The following is a 16,532-nucleotide window of genomic DNA, read 5'->3' on the forward strand; positions in this document are numbered from 1 at the left end:
AAAAAGGTATCAAAAATCAGAACTACTAACATTTTGCTTGATTCAAGATATGGAAAACCTACCGTGCCCATATAACATCAAAACCACGATCAATTTCGATTGAAACAAAGCCACTTATGAGATCATTCTCTCGTGTACTGTCAGTTTGCCATCATAGATTGTATCGCAATACCATTCTTCGAACTGTTAGACTTTTCGGCTCATCATTCTCCTCTTATGATTTCTCTCGACAAATACCGAAAGTGGGCCCCGACAATACGGCAGCGATGCTGCTACAAAAAAACCTGATCCAAAGAAATAACATGCTTTACGGATATGGATCAGGAACAATACGATGTACTTTGCTGGACTCCACTGGCCGAGCTAAATCTCCATTAGTAGAGATAAAACGCGAGGATCTGGTTTCGAAACATGGTTTACTGCCTAGAGATCTTCGTAAAATTGAAAAATCGAGAAAAAATGACTTGGTTCCTAGTTTGCTTGTACGAGAAAACTCCATACTCATCAGTTTGCTTACTGTGAAAGCCTTAATCAAGCCTGATATGGTTATTATCTTTGATTCCACTGGTAGCGGAATAACTTTGAACTCTGAAGCTCACAAGGATTTTATAAACGACATGAAACTGAGACTTAGGAATCAGGAAACAAATGAGCTAAATAGTGATCCGCTTCCCTATGAATTCAGGGCGTTGGAAACCATTTTCATTTCCGCTTTATCCAACCTTACCAGCGAAATGAAGGTGCTACTTACTATATGTAAAGGGGTACTGCAAGATCTGGAGTTCAGCATAACGAGAGATAAATTGAGGTTTCTATTAGGTCAGAATAAAAAATTGAGTAGCTTCAATAAAAAAGCTGTTTTAGTTAGAGATATGCTAGATGATTTATTAGAGCAAGACGATGTACTTTGTGACATGTACTTAACAGACAAGAAAGGAGGCAAAATTAGAATCCAGGATGATCATACTGAAATTGAAATGCTACTGGAAACATATCATAATTATGTCGACGAAATAGTTCAAAAGAGTGAAAGCGCCATATCTGATGTTAAAACCACAGAAGAAATCATAAATATCATCCTAGATTCTAACAGAAATGAATTAATGTTGTTGGGAATACGATATGCTATAGGAATGCTTTCGCTGGGAGGTGCTCTATTATTGGGTTCCATTTATGGTATGAATCTTGAAAGCTTTATAGAGGAAAGTAATTACGGCTATCTAACAGTCTCAATTTTGGGACTAATGTGCACTGCTTGGCTTTACGCTAAAGGGATTAGACACCTGCATAAATTACAACGTATGACATTGTTAAGCAAGATAAAAACTGAATCCATACATGAATCACTAAAAAAATAGTTACTTTGGAAAGCTAATCTTAGTATGCAGTATATGTAAGAGTAACCTTCATTTCTCTAAATATACAAAAAAAAGCTGCAGAGGACAGACAGGTTTTAAAATTCACGATTAAAAATAAATAAAAAAGAAAGCTCGCACTCAGGATCGAACTAAGGACCAACAGATTTGCAATCTGCTGCGCTACCACTGCGCCATACGAGCTTTTCTTATATATTGTTGTCTCGGCTGAAATGATATAGGACATATTAGCAGTGACCACTATGTTGTAAATGGAACATTAGATATTACTTAAAAGGGTAATCTCTAATAACACCTGAAACGAACTTAGACACTCTACTCAAAGCAGTAATAATAACCAACATATATAAATAGTAGTATTCTAGGAAACTACAACACAGAAGGAATACATAGAGATAGAACAACAAATAAATTTAGATCAGAAGTTCCCCTAATACTTGGATAGCAAGTTCGCTATGTGACAATTGTGTCGTATCTTGAGACAAGTGTGGATTCTGATGTAATTGTTGGGATTCCTTTTTTTAATAAGTCCATAGCATTAGGTATGTAGATATACTAAAAGTTCTCCTCGGGGATTTAGGAATCCAAAAAAGAGAATCTGCAATTCAATACAATCCTATAAACATTATTATCATCGTTTTATATATTGATATTCACTGATCCTATTACATTATCAATCCTTGCGTTTCAGCTTCTCATAACCTATGTCTTCTAACACCGTATATATAATAAACTAGTAGTATGTCTACTAGTTGATAGAAGATAGTTGATTTTCATTCAACAATAACATTTAATGAACTTGAAGAAGATGGCTAATAAAATGCCAAGAGGACAAATCACCCTCTATCATTTAGTCGATTTGACTATGTTACAAAACCCGCTACCCGGCAGACTAAATCAATTTCCAAGAAGTCGACTATAAAGAACTGATGACAAACGGGCCCTAGTCCGTAAATGAGGAAGAGATAAATCCATCTTCAGATATTTATCAAGGACCACAAGAATATTCGTTTACACTTTTATTTTACAAAAAATCAAGAAAAGTTTAGACAATGTTCCTTCCAAAGTTCAACCCCATAAGGTCGTTTTCGCCAATACTTCGGGCCACGACTCTTCTTCGCTACCAAACTCGAATGTTTCTGAGCACAGAGATTAGAAAAGCTATTGAAGACGCTATCGAATCGGCTCCAGTGGTCCTATTTATGAAAGGTACCCCTGAGTTTCCTAAATGTGGGTTTTCAAGGGCAACGATTGGATTATTAGGAAACCAAGGTGTTGACCCCGCCAAATTTGCTGCTTATAATGTCCTAGAGGATCCAGAGCTACGTGAAGGTATAAAAGAATTTTCAGAATGGCCTACTATTCCACAGTTGTATGTAAATAAAGAATTCATAGGTGGCTGTGATGTTATTACAAGTATGGCACGCTCTGGTGAATTGGCTGATTTGTTAGAAGAGGCCCAAGCGCTGGTACCTGAAGAAGAAGAATCCAAAGGTAATTGATTTTAATAGTCCTATAATCAAGGTAGAAAGTAGCTAACTGGATTCTTCGACACAGGGAGGCATAATATACCTTCATGGGCTATATTTATATATGCATATACATTTGTTATTTTTCAAGATAAATACTGTGTTCTCATGCCTTTAGACTTGTAAATAAAGGATTTCCTACTTACAAACTCCTGTCTTTGCTTCGCCAAATGAATTGACTTCATAAAGCAAAGAAGTGAGAACTGATTGAATTTATTATTCCCCAGAATTAACTGAATCAGAATGGTAGGTTTCATACAACAGAAGTCATATCCTGCATCTTGATTCAATGTAGCAATGACGCTATAAAGGATAATTGGGTTGTTTTTGATATCGTCTTCATATCTTGATCTTTGTCCGTTTTGATGTTGATTCGCTTTTGTTTCTTTCTTTTCTATTGCGCCAAAAATGTCGGAAAACTACGGACGGATTTAATATTCATTTATTCAACGAGCATTACTCATATTCATATACGTAAGGAATAAAGTTTTCCTTTTAGAACGGCACAAATTATAATAAGCATACAATAGAACCATTGAAACTCCGCTTTTGCCGGTATAATTCTAAATGAAAAAAATTTCTTTCAAATGGTATTAATGATTAATATATTAAAAAATTATACTGACTCTATACATAAAACATTAGTGTAAAACTTCTCTAATAAAAGTAGTAAATGAAAAATATTAATAAATGTGAAGATAAATAAAAATGATGTTAAAGGACGCCAAAAACTGTGAATCAAAATAAAGGGAATAAAAATAGGGTGTCGAACCACGAAATGAAAGCATTATTAATTGCTTGTTTATTTCTTTGTGATTTTACTTTCGTCACCTGGAACTGCTTGGAAGATATTGGTATCTTTCTCATGCCTTTCCTTTCTTGGTCCATTGAACCACTTCTTAAAGTTAAGAACGGACTTCAGAGACCAAACCTTGACTCTTACAATGTAGTAACAAATTAGCATGGCGGCAATATTGAAGCAAATGTAAGCCCACATAAAACCGAAGTTTCTCCATCTATGGTCCCATTTGACATTATACTTTTTCACAACTTGGTCCTGAACTGTGTATGGACAATATTCACAGTTTTGGGTTGCAGTTGGGTTTACCAAATATCCAGTATTGTTATCCATATAAGTAGATAAAAACTCACCACATGTTTGTCCGCTTGGTGGGTCCATGATGTTGTATTCATGAGGGTTACAAACAACCTTCTTGTTATGAACTAATGGCGTCACCAATGCTTGAACCACGTAGGTGAATGGTGATACATTATACATCAGTCTTCTCCAGAAGGCAGGCATTTTCTCTCTTGGTTGTAAGATACCACAGAACAGTAACATAGCTGCGAATAAGTTGGAATTAATCATAGAAGCAGATGGGACATCGGGAGACATGTACAAAATCCACAAACCATATGTGACAAAATATAACGGGAAAATCAAAACATAGAAAAAGAAGAAGAAACCTGCATGAGATGCACGTCCACTGAATTGAGCTGGCCAATAGTAACAAATGAAACACATAAATTGACAGATGGTAGACCAAAAATTTTCGACAGCGGCGTGACATAATAACAAGACACTCCAATGGAAAGTGTTAGAAGCAGCTTCCCTGACCTCGTACAATTCTCTACTATCATAAGCAAAGACGTGAAGTTGGTTGATCATGGCCAGGGCAATCAATAGCAGCATGAAAATAGACGAAAAGGCTTCAATGGCGCCACCAACAGAGTGATTTACACCGACATATGATAAACCAACAAATAAAGCACAGGCAACACATTCAAAGAACTTAGCTCTGATGTAAACTGGTGATCTCCAAAATTGAAGTGCTGTTCTACGTAAAACACACTTTATCTGGGTCATGTAACTGGCAGCAAATCTTGTGGCCAATTCAGGATCGTCATTAACAGCTCTGCCAGGTAAAATACGATGTAATTCCTCAACTTCAGCTCTCGCAGCGGCACATTCTGGAGAAGCAAGCCATAAGTCATGCCAATCAGAATTCACGCTAGCAGTGGCACCAGCTCCGATACAATTCAAGATGTACTCAGCAGGATTTTCAGAGATACCACATTTAATACCAGATTGACGTTCAAAATATTTCAACAGAGTTTCAGAGTTTGGACCAATATCGCCAAAATAAACCATTTTACCACCCTTCTTCAACAATAACAATCTATCAAATTGTTCAAACAAGGTAGCTGAAGGTTGATGAATAGTACACAAAATTGATTGGCCAGAATCTGCCAGCGCTCTCATAAATTGAACAATGGACCAAGCAGATTGAGAATCCAGACCAGAAGTAGGTTCATCCAAGAACAATAATAATGATGGTTTAGCAACCAATTCAACACCGATAGATAACTTTTTTCTCTGTTCAACGTTTAAACCTCTACCAGTTTTACCTACTAAAGCTTCAGCATAGTTTTGCATACCTAGCAATGTGATAATTTTTTCAACATATTCATATTTTTCCTCCAAAGGAACAGAACTTTGCTGTCTTAACTCAGCCGCAAATCTCAAAGATTCCCTAACGGATAATTCAGCCATATGATTATCGGCCTGTGCGACGTAGCCACAAGATCTGTTGAAAGAAGCAGGTAAAGGCTTGGCATTGACCAACATATCACCAGTAATAACACCCATGTTGATTCTTTGGGCCAGAACATTTAGCAAAGTAGTTTTACCGGCACCAGATTCACCCATCAAGGCAGTCATCTTACCAGGCTTGACGTAACCAAACACATCTGATAATAGTTTTCTTGTAGCACCGTCGTATGGAATGGTGTAGTCCAAATGATTCCAGGTGAAAACATCCTTTTCTGCAATGACCTTTTCTAAATCGACATCTGGACCGTTCAAAGCCTCCATCATTTCTTCTCTAGAGGCTGTTCTTGCATCTGCATTTTCAGTACCCAACTCTGGCATATGACCTCTCTTATATAGCAACAAATCGCCGCCTCCTTCAAGTGGTTTCAAAAATTCTGATAGAATAACATTGAACACAATATAACCAAAGGTCCACACAATGTTCACACCCCAATTTCTCCAGGCGTGCTTATATGCAAAATGATATTGGTGTAAAATATAGGAGTCACCACTAACATACAAGTTACCCTTAACTGCACCTGCAGCATCGCACACTTGATTAGCAATAGAAATACCTTCATAACCAGGACCAGATGGGACCAAAGCACTACACAGCATCTCTCTATGATGAAATTCGGTTGACATCAAACTTTCAAAAGCATAAGTTAAAGGATTAATGAAGTGAAGCCATCTGATCCAGTGGTGCATTTCTCCAATAGGTAAGACAAAACCAGCATAAACACAAAGCATCAAGACCCATAGACCACCGACAGCATGAGCATCCACACCGGATTTACTCATAGTAGCAACAAACTTAAAGATGAAAGAAGTACATTGTTGCACAGTCAGTAAATATAAAATGTATTGAAAGAAAGCACCAGCCTCATACTTCATGAATGGAATCCAGTAAGTAATTAAACATAGCACAATAATAGCAACAAACTTGGTGGGAAACTCAGTGATAATCTCTTGCAAGGATTCGGCCGACAAATGATACATGGAATATGATTTGTGTTTAACTATGATTGGTCTACTAGAGAAAGAATTACCAATTTCTGCCAAAGAAGTAACGGAAGCGAACAATAGGACGTAGAATAACATACCACCACGGGAATAGGCACCTGCCGTGGTAGATTGGCTCTTGTCGTCAATTTTGTGGAACATGGAACCGATAATTAAGGCCTTGATCAAAAAAGAACTTAAATAAACCTTAGTATACGTGGAATCACCTTTAACTCTTTGAAACCCACGAATCATACAATAATAAACTTGCGTCCAATAATTAACGACATACTGAGAATTTTCTCTTTGGCCTTGTTGCAGTCTTTGTTTTTTAGCCACGTCCAACCTATCTCTTGTTTCATCGACAGGATGTCTAGCTTGATAATCATCATAACATTTTAAAACTTCCTGGTAATCTTCAGAGTTCAGCCAATATTCCTCAAACTCTGCACTAGTTTTCGGAACTTTGTCCTCATACCCAGGTTCGATATCCAATGTTCTATTTTCAAAGTCAACTGTGACGGATGTCAAAAATTCTGCAGAGGTCATTCTATTGGGCTTAACCCAACCCATTCTTTGGAAATATCCAACAGCCTTATTGGCAGGGCCGAAGTATATTTGTCTACCGTTATATAGAACAGTGGTTTTATCAAATAACTCGTAGATGTTTTCACCGGCTTGGTAAATGGCAACAATAGCAGAGTTGTTTACCATATTTGTAGCCGTTCTAATGGCTTGAGCAAATTCTAAAGCAGTAGAGGCATCCAAACCTCTTGTGGCGTTATCCCAAGAGTAGATAGAGGCATTCATTGCCTGAGCTTCAACCAAGGAAACACGTTTACGCTCACCACCAGAAACACCTCTCACAAAATCGTTACCGACTTTAGTGGCATATGTGTGTCTTAAACCAAAAACGGTGCACCACATATCTCTAACATTATCAACGTATTGCTTTCTTGTCATCTTGTCGATTCTAACACGGGGAGTCTTACATTTTAAGGCAAAGTCAATTGTCTCCTTAACAGTGATTTTTGGAAAATGGAAATCTAATTCGGGACAATAAATAACGTAACCTTTATATTTCGACATCATTTCGCTTTGATCCAAACCGTCATATGAGAATTCACCTTGTACGTCAACTAGTTCTGAAGTTTCACCGGATAGACATTTTAGCAAAGTGGAGCAACCTGCACCTGGTCTACCGACAACGAATAACATTTCACCAGATTCAACGACACCGGTACAGTTTTGAATGATATTCCTCAATGGTACATCAGATTTCTTGGTGAATTTACTTATGAGATGAGATGGTATACTAGCAAGGCCTCTAAGCATCTCCTCAACACTAGGTCCATATGCAGCAGAGGCGTCAACACCCACAGCTGTTAAGTTTTTAAAGGCAATACCAGAGTCACCAGGTTCAATTCCTTGTTCCAATTGACGTGATCTCAAATAATGTAATAGTGAACGCAGATCAAAATCTAGATCATTGATTTCAAACGAGTCCATTTCCTTCTTTGTTTTACGTGAAATGACTCTTGCCATAGATTCTAATCTTTCAATACCCTCTTCATTAGAAAGAATATTGGAAAGGTGACGAGATAGTTGTGAAGTAGCTGCCAAATCCTCATTATCAGCTTGACCTTCCGAGGCAGCGTATGACTGCACCGAATTGGCATAATCATCGTCATGATTTGATCTCGACGAAATATCTTTCTCGATATGTTCGTCAGTGGAAGACATTTTTTCTTTTTAATAAGAACAATAACAATAAGTCTTTAAGCTTTTTTTAGAGTAGAAATTAGTGTTCGGGAAAACAGATTAGGAGGGAAGCAAAAAAATATATATTAATTTAGAGAACAAAATTGTCTAGAGTCCCCGTTTATCTTCAGGTTATCCTATTGTTATACTATTATCGTTCTTAGTTTGCTATTCTCTAACACATAATATATTGCAAGAGAGGAAGATGCCTTGTAACATGGTTCTGAAGAAGGTTGCATTTGTTGATATATTTATATGATTTACATTTCATTTAAAACAAAATCGTCTAAAGGTAAGGAATAATCATAAGAACCGTCGAGGAATTCGATACAATATTCAAGTAGTGGACGTGGCTAAAAAATAGTGAAAAAAAACCGGCTGTAGTGTATGCTTTGGATGAGCCATAGCCGAAAGATCGAAAAAGAACCAGATCTTAAAGGCCTTACGGAAAGAAATCGAGAAATTCCGGCCAATCGGCTCTTAACTGATGCAGGGTGTTCAAGTCTGACTAGCCATAAAAAGAAGGATATGCCATTGCCAAGCTCTTCTGAGAAAACGCTTGGGGGTAACCCTACAATGTGAATGCGGTAAAAAAAGTAGGGGACCGGCTGGTAGGTGGATAAAGTTACGTACCGGGAGCGGCGAAAAAAGCGCGCACCTCCAAAATCATCCTATCGATAAGTGCCTGTATTTTAAGAACCGTCTACTTTACTAGTAAACCTGGTCAACAGAATCGTCACTGCCTCCCCGGCTGGTAAACAGTACTCATGTTTGGTCTAAAGATGTCCATTGTCGGAATAAATGTAAGGTACGCCCTCGGCAGAAAGGTCTTGATGAGATAAACTGCAGTCAGACAACCAAACTCTGAACCGAACAAAATAAACCATTACATAAGCCCAAAGCAGAAACCCGGAAAAGCAAATGGCATTCTTCTAGCGGCTATTAGAGAAGTGATTACATTTCTGAATTAGTCCGTGCAATGTGGAAAAGGAAACGTTCTCATTTTGTCGCAGCGTTTGTGAGGATAAGGCGCAAGAGAGCGTCATGATAATGACGAGAGGAGAGTATTAACGGTTGTTATTCTGATTTTTATTGTGGGAAAATGTTTCTATTTTTTTAGATTATATTTATATATAGAAGTTAAATATGAAATGCAAAATTAAAATATCGTAATCTAGAGAGTAATATCACAGTTAAAAGGGTAAGTCCGGTTTGAAAAATGACTAATGTTGATGCTGAGGTCGTAAATTGTAATGTGAAATAGGAACCATGTGAAAAGGAAGAAAAAGAGAAAAAAATGCTACACACATACTCAGACTGAGCAAGATGTCGTAAGAAGCGAGAACATTCATGACCCCCCATATTCGAAAAATATAAGGCTTGTTAGTTAGTAGCCAGTTTTCCCCCGCTTAATGGCCATTCTCATGTTTTTTTTTTTTTCATGTGCCATTCTTTCATCAACATTTTACATCGGTTTGAATATGAAGTTTGGTACGAATATGTTGGTTTCGTAACAATGTCTCACGAGCTGTTATTTCCTAGCGAGTACTTAAAAGAATCGTTTTTCTCTAGATCGTAAACTTCATCTTTCCTTGAAGATTTTAGTAACACTATGTTTGTATTGGAGTCCTTTCTTAGTCGTTTCTGCTGCCTTGCTAACAAAGTGGCGTTAACAGTATCATTATTGCTTTTGTTTAACTTAATCTTTAGGCCTAACGAATTTAGGATGGTAACGATCTTAGCTTTTAGAGAATTGAGTTTCCAATTTTTGGTTAGATTACCGAAATTTTTGGAGCATAACCAACAATAGAACGTAAACTCACCATAAAGAATGAAAAATCCAAAGATGAATCCAGTAACAACACATGACAAGATGTGGTTTTCTAACGCTTTCATTAATTTTGCATCATCCAAGTGCCACGAAGAACCTTTAGAGATAGAGAAAAATGAATAATCATGCATCTTGTAGTAAGCAGGTTGTAGAATTCTTACCGTTCCGTTCTTAGGTATACCCCATCTCTTGTATTGCTTCCATATGACACTTAAAAACAAAGGACCAGTGGAACCCATAATGGTCATGTAGGGGATGAACCAGTACTTGTCGTAGTGCTTCAAAGACTTCAAAGCCTTCAAGAAGAAGGGATGTCTAGGTACAGAACCCATCACGTCGTTTGACACACCCAGAGGCGAAGTTTTTCTTAGGAAGGCCGGGAAAGCTAACAGAGGGTCTAGTTTCCTTTCACAACCGTCATCCAAATCGATGTATACACCACCATAATGTGATAGGATAAAGTAACGAATGGCATCGGCACGCTCGATAGGGTATTTGTAATTTTCAAAAGTATCTAAGAACCAAGGGTATTTTTCCTTGATGAACTCATGAGCCATCTCATCTGTCCATAGAATGTACTTGTAGTCTGGGTGCAAATCGAGACATTTCTGTCTACCTTCTTTCCAGTGTTCTGGAATATCTTCAGTTTTGTAAGTTTGATGTATAATCTTTGGTATTAGTTGAGGCATTGGAGATGCACCAGGTGGTGGATTTAAGTCTTCCTCAAGTATGGCATCTTTAAAAGTGTCATCGATACATAACGTCAGCAAATCAAACGTGTAGTGTATTATGGACAATAACAGAAGTATGTTGAAGCAGATAAGGTATTTTAGCTCTCTTCTCATCGTGAGTAGAACAGTAGAAAATCAGAACAACAGAGTAAAGCAAAAAAATACGGTAATGAAAAACCTCTTTCGATTTATTGTTTGTATGTTTGTTTTTTGAAACCGCTGGTAAATATTAAAATAGGTTAAAGATACAAAACATGCGAAGCAAATAGAGTGGGAATGTGGACGCTTTTTATTTAACTTAACTAGAAAAGGTAGAAAATATAAAACGTCAGCGCAAGCCTCCTCCTTATGGGCTTAAACCTCCTGTCATTTCCTTAAGTCGAAAATCGTTATATATAGCAAGAGGGGAAGAAAATGTGGAATTTGGCAGTGCCACATGAGATAGAAAAGTGATGCTGAAAGCTTGGCCAAGAAGTTTAAAAAAAAAAGGTGATAATAGCGAAGAAACCAAAAAAAGAAACGAAAAAAAAAAGAAAAAGGGAAAAAGATGGCTTAGCGAAAGATTGATTTTTATTCCGGAGGAGTTATTGTGACCGTGAATAAGAGAAGGGACGCAGCAAGCGTGGGCCAGTGATAATGACGCGGTGCGCCGCGACGCGAATTGAAATGGGAAGTTCGGGGATAGTAGTAATGCGGGGGCAGAGACAGACAGAAATTGTGGTGTGTAGGTGTAGTGTGTGTGTGTGTGCTATCGGAGTAAAAGGCTAGCAGAGAAAGAACCTCACACGCAATGCTGCGCTTGTTCAAACAGGAGAAACAAAAGGAGGTTGATAATGATCGGAATAGGGAGATGGCTGACACGTAATTTGCTCCGCAGTTCCGCGGCTTCTCAGTCCTCGTAATCTCACTTCCCGGTTCTTTACCAAACTTTACCCAACGAGACCCGAACTTTCTGCAACTGAGTGGTACCTTTCCTCGGCGTATGTATCAAAAACTCTACTTTCTGATGATTTCCTAATATGATTTTCGCTTCCGGCGTTTACATAATTTACTTATAGGGTTGGAACATCCCTTACTGCATTAATAACAATGAGTCCAGTTTCTCCTGGGTCAGTTGTATGTTTAATGCATGCTTGTCGCACTGGTTATTTAGGAGTCGCAACTCTAACTCATTAGAATTTACTTTAAGGGTCAGATCTTGCAGAGCAGAATCGATGTTATCGCTTTCTTTGAAAACCTCTCTTGCTTTTTCACATTCGCTTTCAGTAGTGTTTGTCTTCTTGACATTCTTATCAAAATCTGTCAAGTAAAGAAAAGGGGAATCTTTTATATCCACTACTCTTTTCTTCTTGTCCACGCTGATGCCAGAGCCGCCACTGATACTCCTTCTCTCGGATGCATGCGCTGGGTAACTGTTTGCTTGGTGGCCATTCGAAGGAGGGGGCGGCGTCTCACGGTGGCGATAGTTACTGTAATTATAACTGTTGGCATATTGGTAACCAGTGTTGTAAAATGGCCTACTATGGGTTACAGATGATACTAAGGGTGGGGGCGGAAGTCCGTTGCTGCTGCTGCTGCTGCTGCTACCACTGCTGACACCACCGCTGCTACCAGCGCTCATCGATTGTTGGTGGGGATACTCTGCCTGCGTGTTTTGATATCTGGATTTAAGTCGTTCATTATCATTTTGCGAGCCACCTATAGATCTGCCGTTCACATCTTGACTACTGCCACGGTGTGGTGTGTGGTGGAAATTCGTATTACTGTTGTATCTATGAGACGATGCTTGATAATGCCTACCATTAGATGGATAGTACGGTCTTGTCTCCGTGTATCCGTTTCTGTAGTAAGTTCCGGACTGTCTCGAATCTCCCTCTTGAGGCGGTTGCTCATATTCGTCGTTGTATCTCGCGCCATAAGACGCACTACCGCCTCTGTAATACGATCCGCTTATTGCACCTCTTCCTCGCCTGGCATGGTGATAACTCCCTCTTTGTCTCGGAGAAGTGGATGAGTATCTGCTATAGTTATTTCCCGTGTATCCGCTCATATCTTACTGCGGGTTTCTGAGCCACCTCACATGCCTTTAAATTACCATGGTGCTTTTTTCTCTTGATTGCGGTTGATTCATTACTTCTGGATCATCATTGAAGAGAAAAGTTCACTGGAGGGTAACCTTTCGTATAAAGTGTCTTTATGTTTATTCGGAGCGGCGGAAGCCCCCGCCACGCTTGCCACGCTTGCCCCGCCCCTCAAAATGCCAAGGTCAAAGAGCTCCTTGTACAGGCCCGCCACAGTGTAATGTGGATTACGAAGAAACAAGAGTAGGAAAAGCTGGGCATAGCATCGTATGACAGAGGTGTACGGTGTGTGTAGGAGTGTTTGTAAGAAAATGATGTGGAGAATAACATGTTGTGGTACGGTATTCTTATCATTAAGGTACCCACCGAATAAATCTACCTTTATCATTTTAATCATGTGTTAAGCACTTCGCGCTTATCTTAGAATTTTTTAAGTTTCGAATTTCGGTGCTTCGTGTAGTTCTTCCCCTATATCATATTCCAAAGTCAATAATACAAGATATGGTGTTTTAGTAACCGCAATACTTCTTTTCCTCCTGTATAAAAACAGGATCTCTTAGAAACTACTCTCTTCCCTTTTCCCTTGTCATCGTTTTAGAATAATTTTTAATTTCTTCTAGATTTTACTTGCTCCTTATTGTCACCAGATCTAGTTTTCTTTATATAATTGAATTATATCTAATATCACTACTATACTATTTTTATTCTTAACACTGTTACTCGCTATAAAATATGGACGCTTATGATAACATGTCTGTATTGAATCATCCGGGCAGTAATGCTAGGAGAAGCTCTCAATCCGCAAATGAAATATTTGCACCCCAAATTCAAGATTTTCAAAATATACCAAGGTCTTTTAATGCTAACAACACTAAGTTGAACTTTCCAAAAAATCATAATGCTGCTAACCAACTACCCTTTTCTTCGCATCAACAAAAAATCATAATGGAACATTTGCTGATAACGAAAAATAATTCTCAGCAGCAGAAGGACTATTCTCATGTACCATGCAAATTTTTCAAAATGGGCAATTGTCAAGCTGGCACTTCTTGTCCTTTTTCTCATTCCCCAGACATCATTAGTTCTGCGAATAATTTACCTTGCAAATATTTCGCAAAGGGCAACTGTAAATTCGGTAACAAGTGTGTTAATGCTCATACATTGCCAAATGGGTTTAAAATGAATGGCAAAGACCCTATTGATATCGCCTCTCCCTCGAAGAACAACTACCCATCTCACACTAGGTCTGCCTCTTTCTCTACTTTCATGTCCCCTCCTCTGTCTGTACACACGGAATTCTCGAATTCAGCTTCGAATGCAAACTATTTTCCCTCACAATACCCAATGTCTTCACCTCAGAAAAGTCCCGGGGTCCTACATACGGAATTCTTCTCTCCCCCTTCGTCGTCTTCTTCGTACATTAATTATAACTATAATAACATTACTGCTTACTCTCCGGTATCTTCATCTTCATCTAATATTTGGCAAGAGCAGGGCCAAACTACGTTATCGAACCCAAGTATGAATCAGAATCTCAAGTATCGCACAGGCCCTGCAATTCAAGAGGAGTCGGACGATGAAATTGAAGAATTATTAATTCATGATTTCAATTCAAGATATTGTCAAGAATGAGAGACCACCCATTCATGATTTTTCTGGTTCCAAGCATATATATCCCTCATTAAACTCATCATTGAACCCGAAAATCCACAAAATAAGAATAAAATTAAAAAAAAAAAAGCACGTTCAATAAAAAAAAATACTAGGGCAGTTTGGTTTTTCTATTTTCTTTGAGAGTAAGGTTGCATTTTGCATATTCTTATCCAATTACCCACTGAATACTGAAATTTAATTAAAAAAAAGTCAAAGTAAAAAAAAAGACAATACATGGAAGTTCGGAATCTTCTAGCCTTGCCACTATATACTCCTCACCTCTCAATACGTTTATCATAGTTGTTAGTTTTGTTTTCCCCTTTCTTACGGCCTCAACTGAGAAATAAAGGAAACAGTACATATGTGTATAGATATATATATATGTAGGATTTTTGTTCTTATATATTAATGTTCTGATTTATGGTAGTTTATTCCAACCTTCCGGTTTATCTTTTTTTAAGATGTCGAAGTAATGTTCACCACACGATCCACTTCTGAACGTGAAATCGTTTCCTTGATCACAATCACATTTATATTGACTCCAAATGTCATCATTTAGGGGGCAGTTATCGTACTTATCGTAATGGAATCCAATATTCTCGAAGAAGTATATTTTATCCTTTGGTAGCAAAATTGATAACCCAATTGTGTGAATTATAGATTCACTCCATTTATAGTAAAATATACCACCTTCTTTGTCAATCACATCAAAAAAATTCCTATAAGCGGGTGATCTATAAAAGTTCAAATTACCAATTTCAAAGTTTGATTTGAATTCACAATTGTTAAAATCATCCGAGTCTTTCTTTGTTATAAATGCCTTGAAGTTATCCTTATCCTCAATGATATATTTGGGGAAATCTTTTGCAAATTTTTTGGTAACGTCCCAAATTTTTTCGTTGGCTTCCTTAGCCTCACTCATGCTCAATGTGAACCCAAATACTTTCCCCCTGTCTTGCATCCACCTAAAAACGTCATAATCAATATCACAGTACAATTTAATACCAGGGTCTACTCTCCAATACCAGTCGAAATTTTTCAAAGATGGATGTTTCCAAAAAAACCCTGCCCAAAACCTAGCTTGGTATCTTACAGCCCTGGAATCACCATCCGGCATATTTGCTAGCGCGATTAATGATTCCGCTGCTTTATTTTCATCAACCCATTCAGGGTATACCCATTCCTCTGGGGAAAGAGAAATAAATTTTATATCGACTACTTTAGAATCACCATTCATGGTATCAGTAATGGTCTGAGAAATCATATTTTCCTTACTTCCGTCAAGCTTTCCCAGGCTGATAAAGACCCATGGGTACGCAAATTTTTTGTTGAATTTTTCTTGCACATTACTAATAGATTCTATGATTTGGGCGATAGGATCCTTATCAGTAATCAACGAGACGAAACATGCCTTTGGTGGCGACCCTCCATGATTTATATAAGATGGAACCATAAACCCTAGTGTTGTTTCGTTACCACCATACGACTTGATCTTTTCCTTGATAGCATACTCGGTGGCGTTCTTAATGGCTGCTTGTTCCAAAGATTGCTTTAACTCGGCTTCTTCCTTTTCACGCTGTATCCGTCTTTGCTCCTCTACACTAATCTTAGCAGTGGATCGGAAGGATTCTGGAAGATATGGCCCGAGATATTGCCCAGAGATCTCTTTTGTCGCCGGATGTTTCAATGCCATTATTAGCGCAACTACGAAAATAAACGAAATCAACAGAAAGCGTGCTATTTTTTTACTCAGAAGGACGTGCATATTAACTTATCGTTCTTATCTTCACTCAAGGCCATAAAAAGTCAGCTAAACACTTAGTATTCCCATAGCGTCGGAATAGCTACAAACTTTACCATTTAAGTCTGGAGTAAATGTCACATGTGGGCTCGAAAATTATTTTTATTTTTTTTTTCCTGTAGAGCAAGAGCAATAACTCGTGTTCTACGAGAGCGCCACTTCAAAAATCAAAGA

At 38.0% G+C, this 16,532-nt stretch overlaps 6 protein-coding genes and 1 non-coding gene across 7 annotated transcripts; 2 read left to right on the plus strand and 5 right to left on the minus strand.

Moving 5' to 3' along the window:
* Positions 1–116: 116 nt before the first annotated feature.
* Positions 117–1,358, plus strand: MFM1 (Mfm1p; the record flags this gene model as incomplete). Its single annotated transcript, XM_056226191.1, has 1 exon — positions 117–1,358. The coding sequence occupies one exon, from the start codon at positions 117–119 to the stop codon at positions 1,356–1,358; it is 1,242 nt and encodes a 413-aa protein (XP_056079934.1).
* A 129-nt stretch (positions 1,359–1,487) lies between these two features.
* On the minus strand, positions 1,488–1,559 carry Smki_16.trna5C. The gene has a single exon. It is a non-coding gene; the product is annotated as a tRNA-Cys (tRNA).
* Positions 1,560–3,707: 2,148 nt separating this feature from the next.
* On the minus strand, positions 3,708–8,243 carry PDR12 (ATP-binding cassette multidrug transporter PDR12; the record flags this gene model as incomplete). The annotated part of the gene is made up of 1 exon (XM_056226192.1): positions 3,708–8,243. The coding sequence occupies one exon, from the start codon at positions 8,241–8,243 to the stop codon at positions 3,708–3,710; it is 4,536 nt and encodes a 1,511-aa protein (XP_056079935.1).
* A 1,539-nt stretch (positions 8,244–9,782) lies between these two features.
* SUR1 (mannosylinositol phosphorylceramide synthase catalytic subunit SUR1) lies at positions 9,783–10,937 on the minus strand (the record flags this gene model as incomplete). The annotated part of the gene is made up of 1 exon (XM_056226193.1): positions 9,783–10,937. One exon carries the CDS (start codon positions 10,935–10,937, stop codon positions 9,783–9,785), a length of 1,155 nt encoding a protein of 384 aa, XP_056079936.1.
* Positions 10,938–11,895: 958 nt separating this feature from the next.
* On the minus strand, positions 11,896–12,873 carry LGE1 (Lge1p; the record flags this gene model as incomplete). Its single annotated transcript, XM_056226194.1, has 1 exon — positions 11,896–12,873. The coding sequence occupies one exon, from the start codon at positions 12,871–12,873 to the stop codon at positions 11,896–11,898; it is 978 nt and encodes a 325-aa protein (XP_056079937.1).
* A 763-nt stretch (positions 12,874–13,636) lies between these two features.
* On the plus strand, positions 13,637–14,536 carry LEE1 (Lee1p; the record flags this gene model as incomplete). Its single annotated transcript, XM_056226195.1, has 1 exon — positions 13,637–14,536. One exon carries the CDS (start codon positions 13,637–13,639, stop codon positions 14,534–14,536), a length of 900 nt encoding a protein of 299 aa, XP_056079938.1.
* A 439-nt stretch (positions 14,537–14,975) lies between these two features.
* On the minus strand, positions 14,976–16,322 carry KTR6 (putative mannosyltransferase; the record flags this gene model as incomplete). Its single annotated transcript, XM_056226196.1, has 1 exon — positions 14,976–16,322. The coding sequence occupies one exon, from the start codon at positions 16,320–16,322 to the stop codon at positions 14,976–14,978; it is 1,347 nt and encodes a 448-aa protein (XP_056079939.1).
* Positions 16,323–16,532: the final 210 nt, after the last annotated feature.

Source organism: Saccharomyces mikatae (genome assembly GCF_947241705.1).
Source record: "Saccharomyces mikatae IFO 1815 strain IFO1815 genome assembly, chromosome: 16".
Lineage (NCBI taxonomy): Eukaryota > Fungi > Ascomycota > Saccharomycetes > Saccharomycetales > Saccharomycetaceae > Saccharomyces > Saccharomyces mikatae.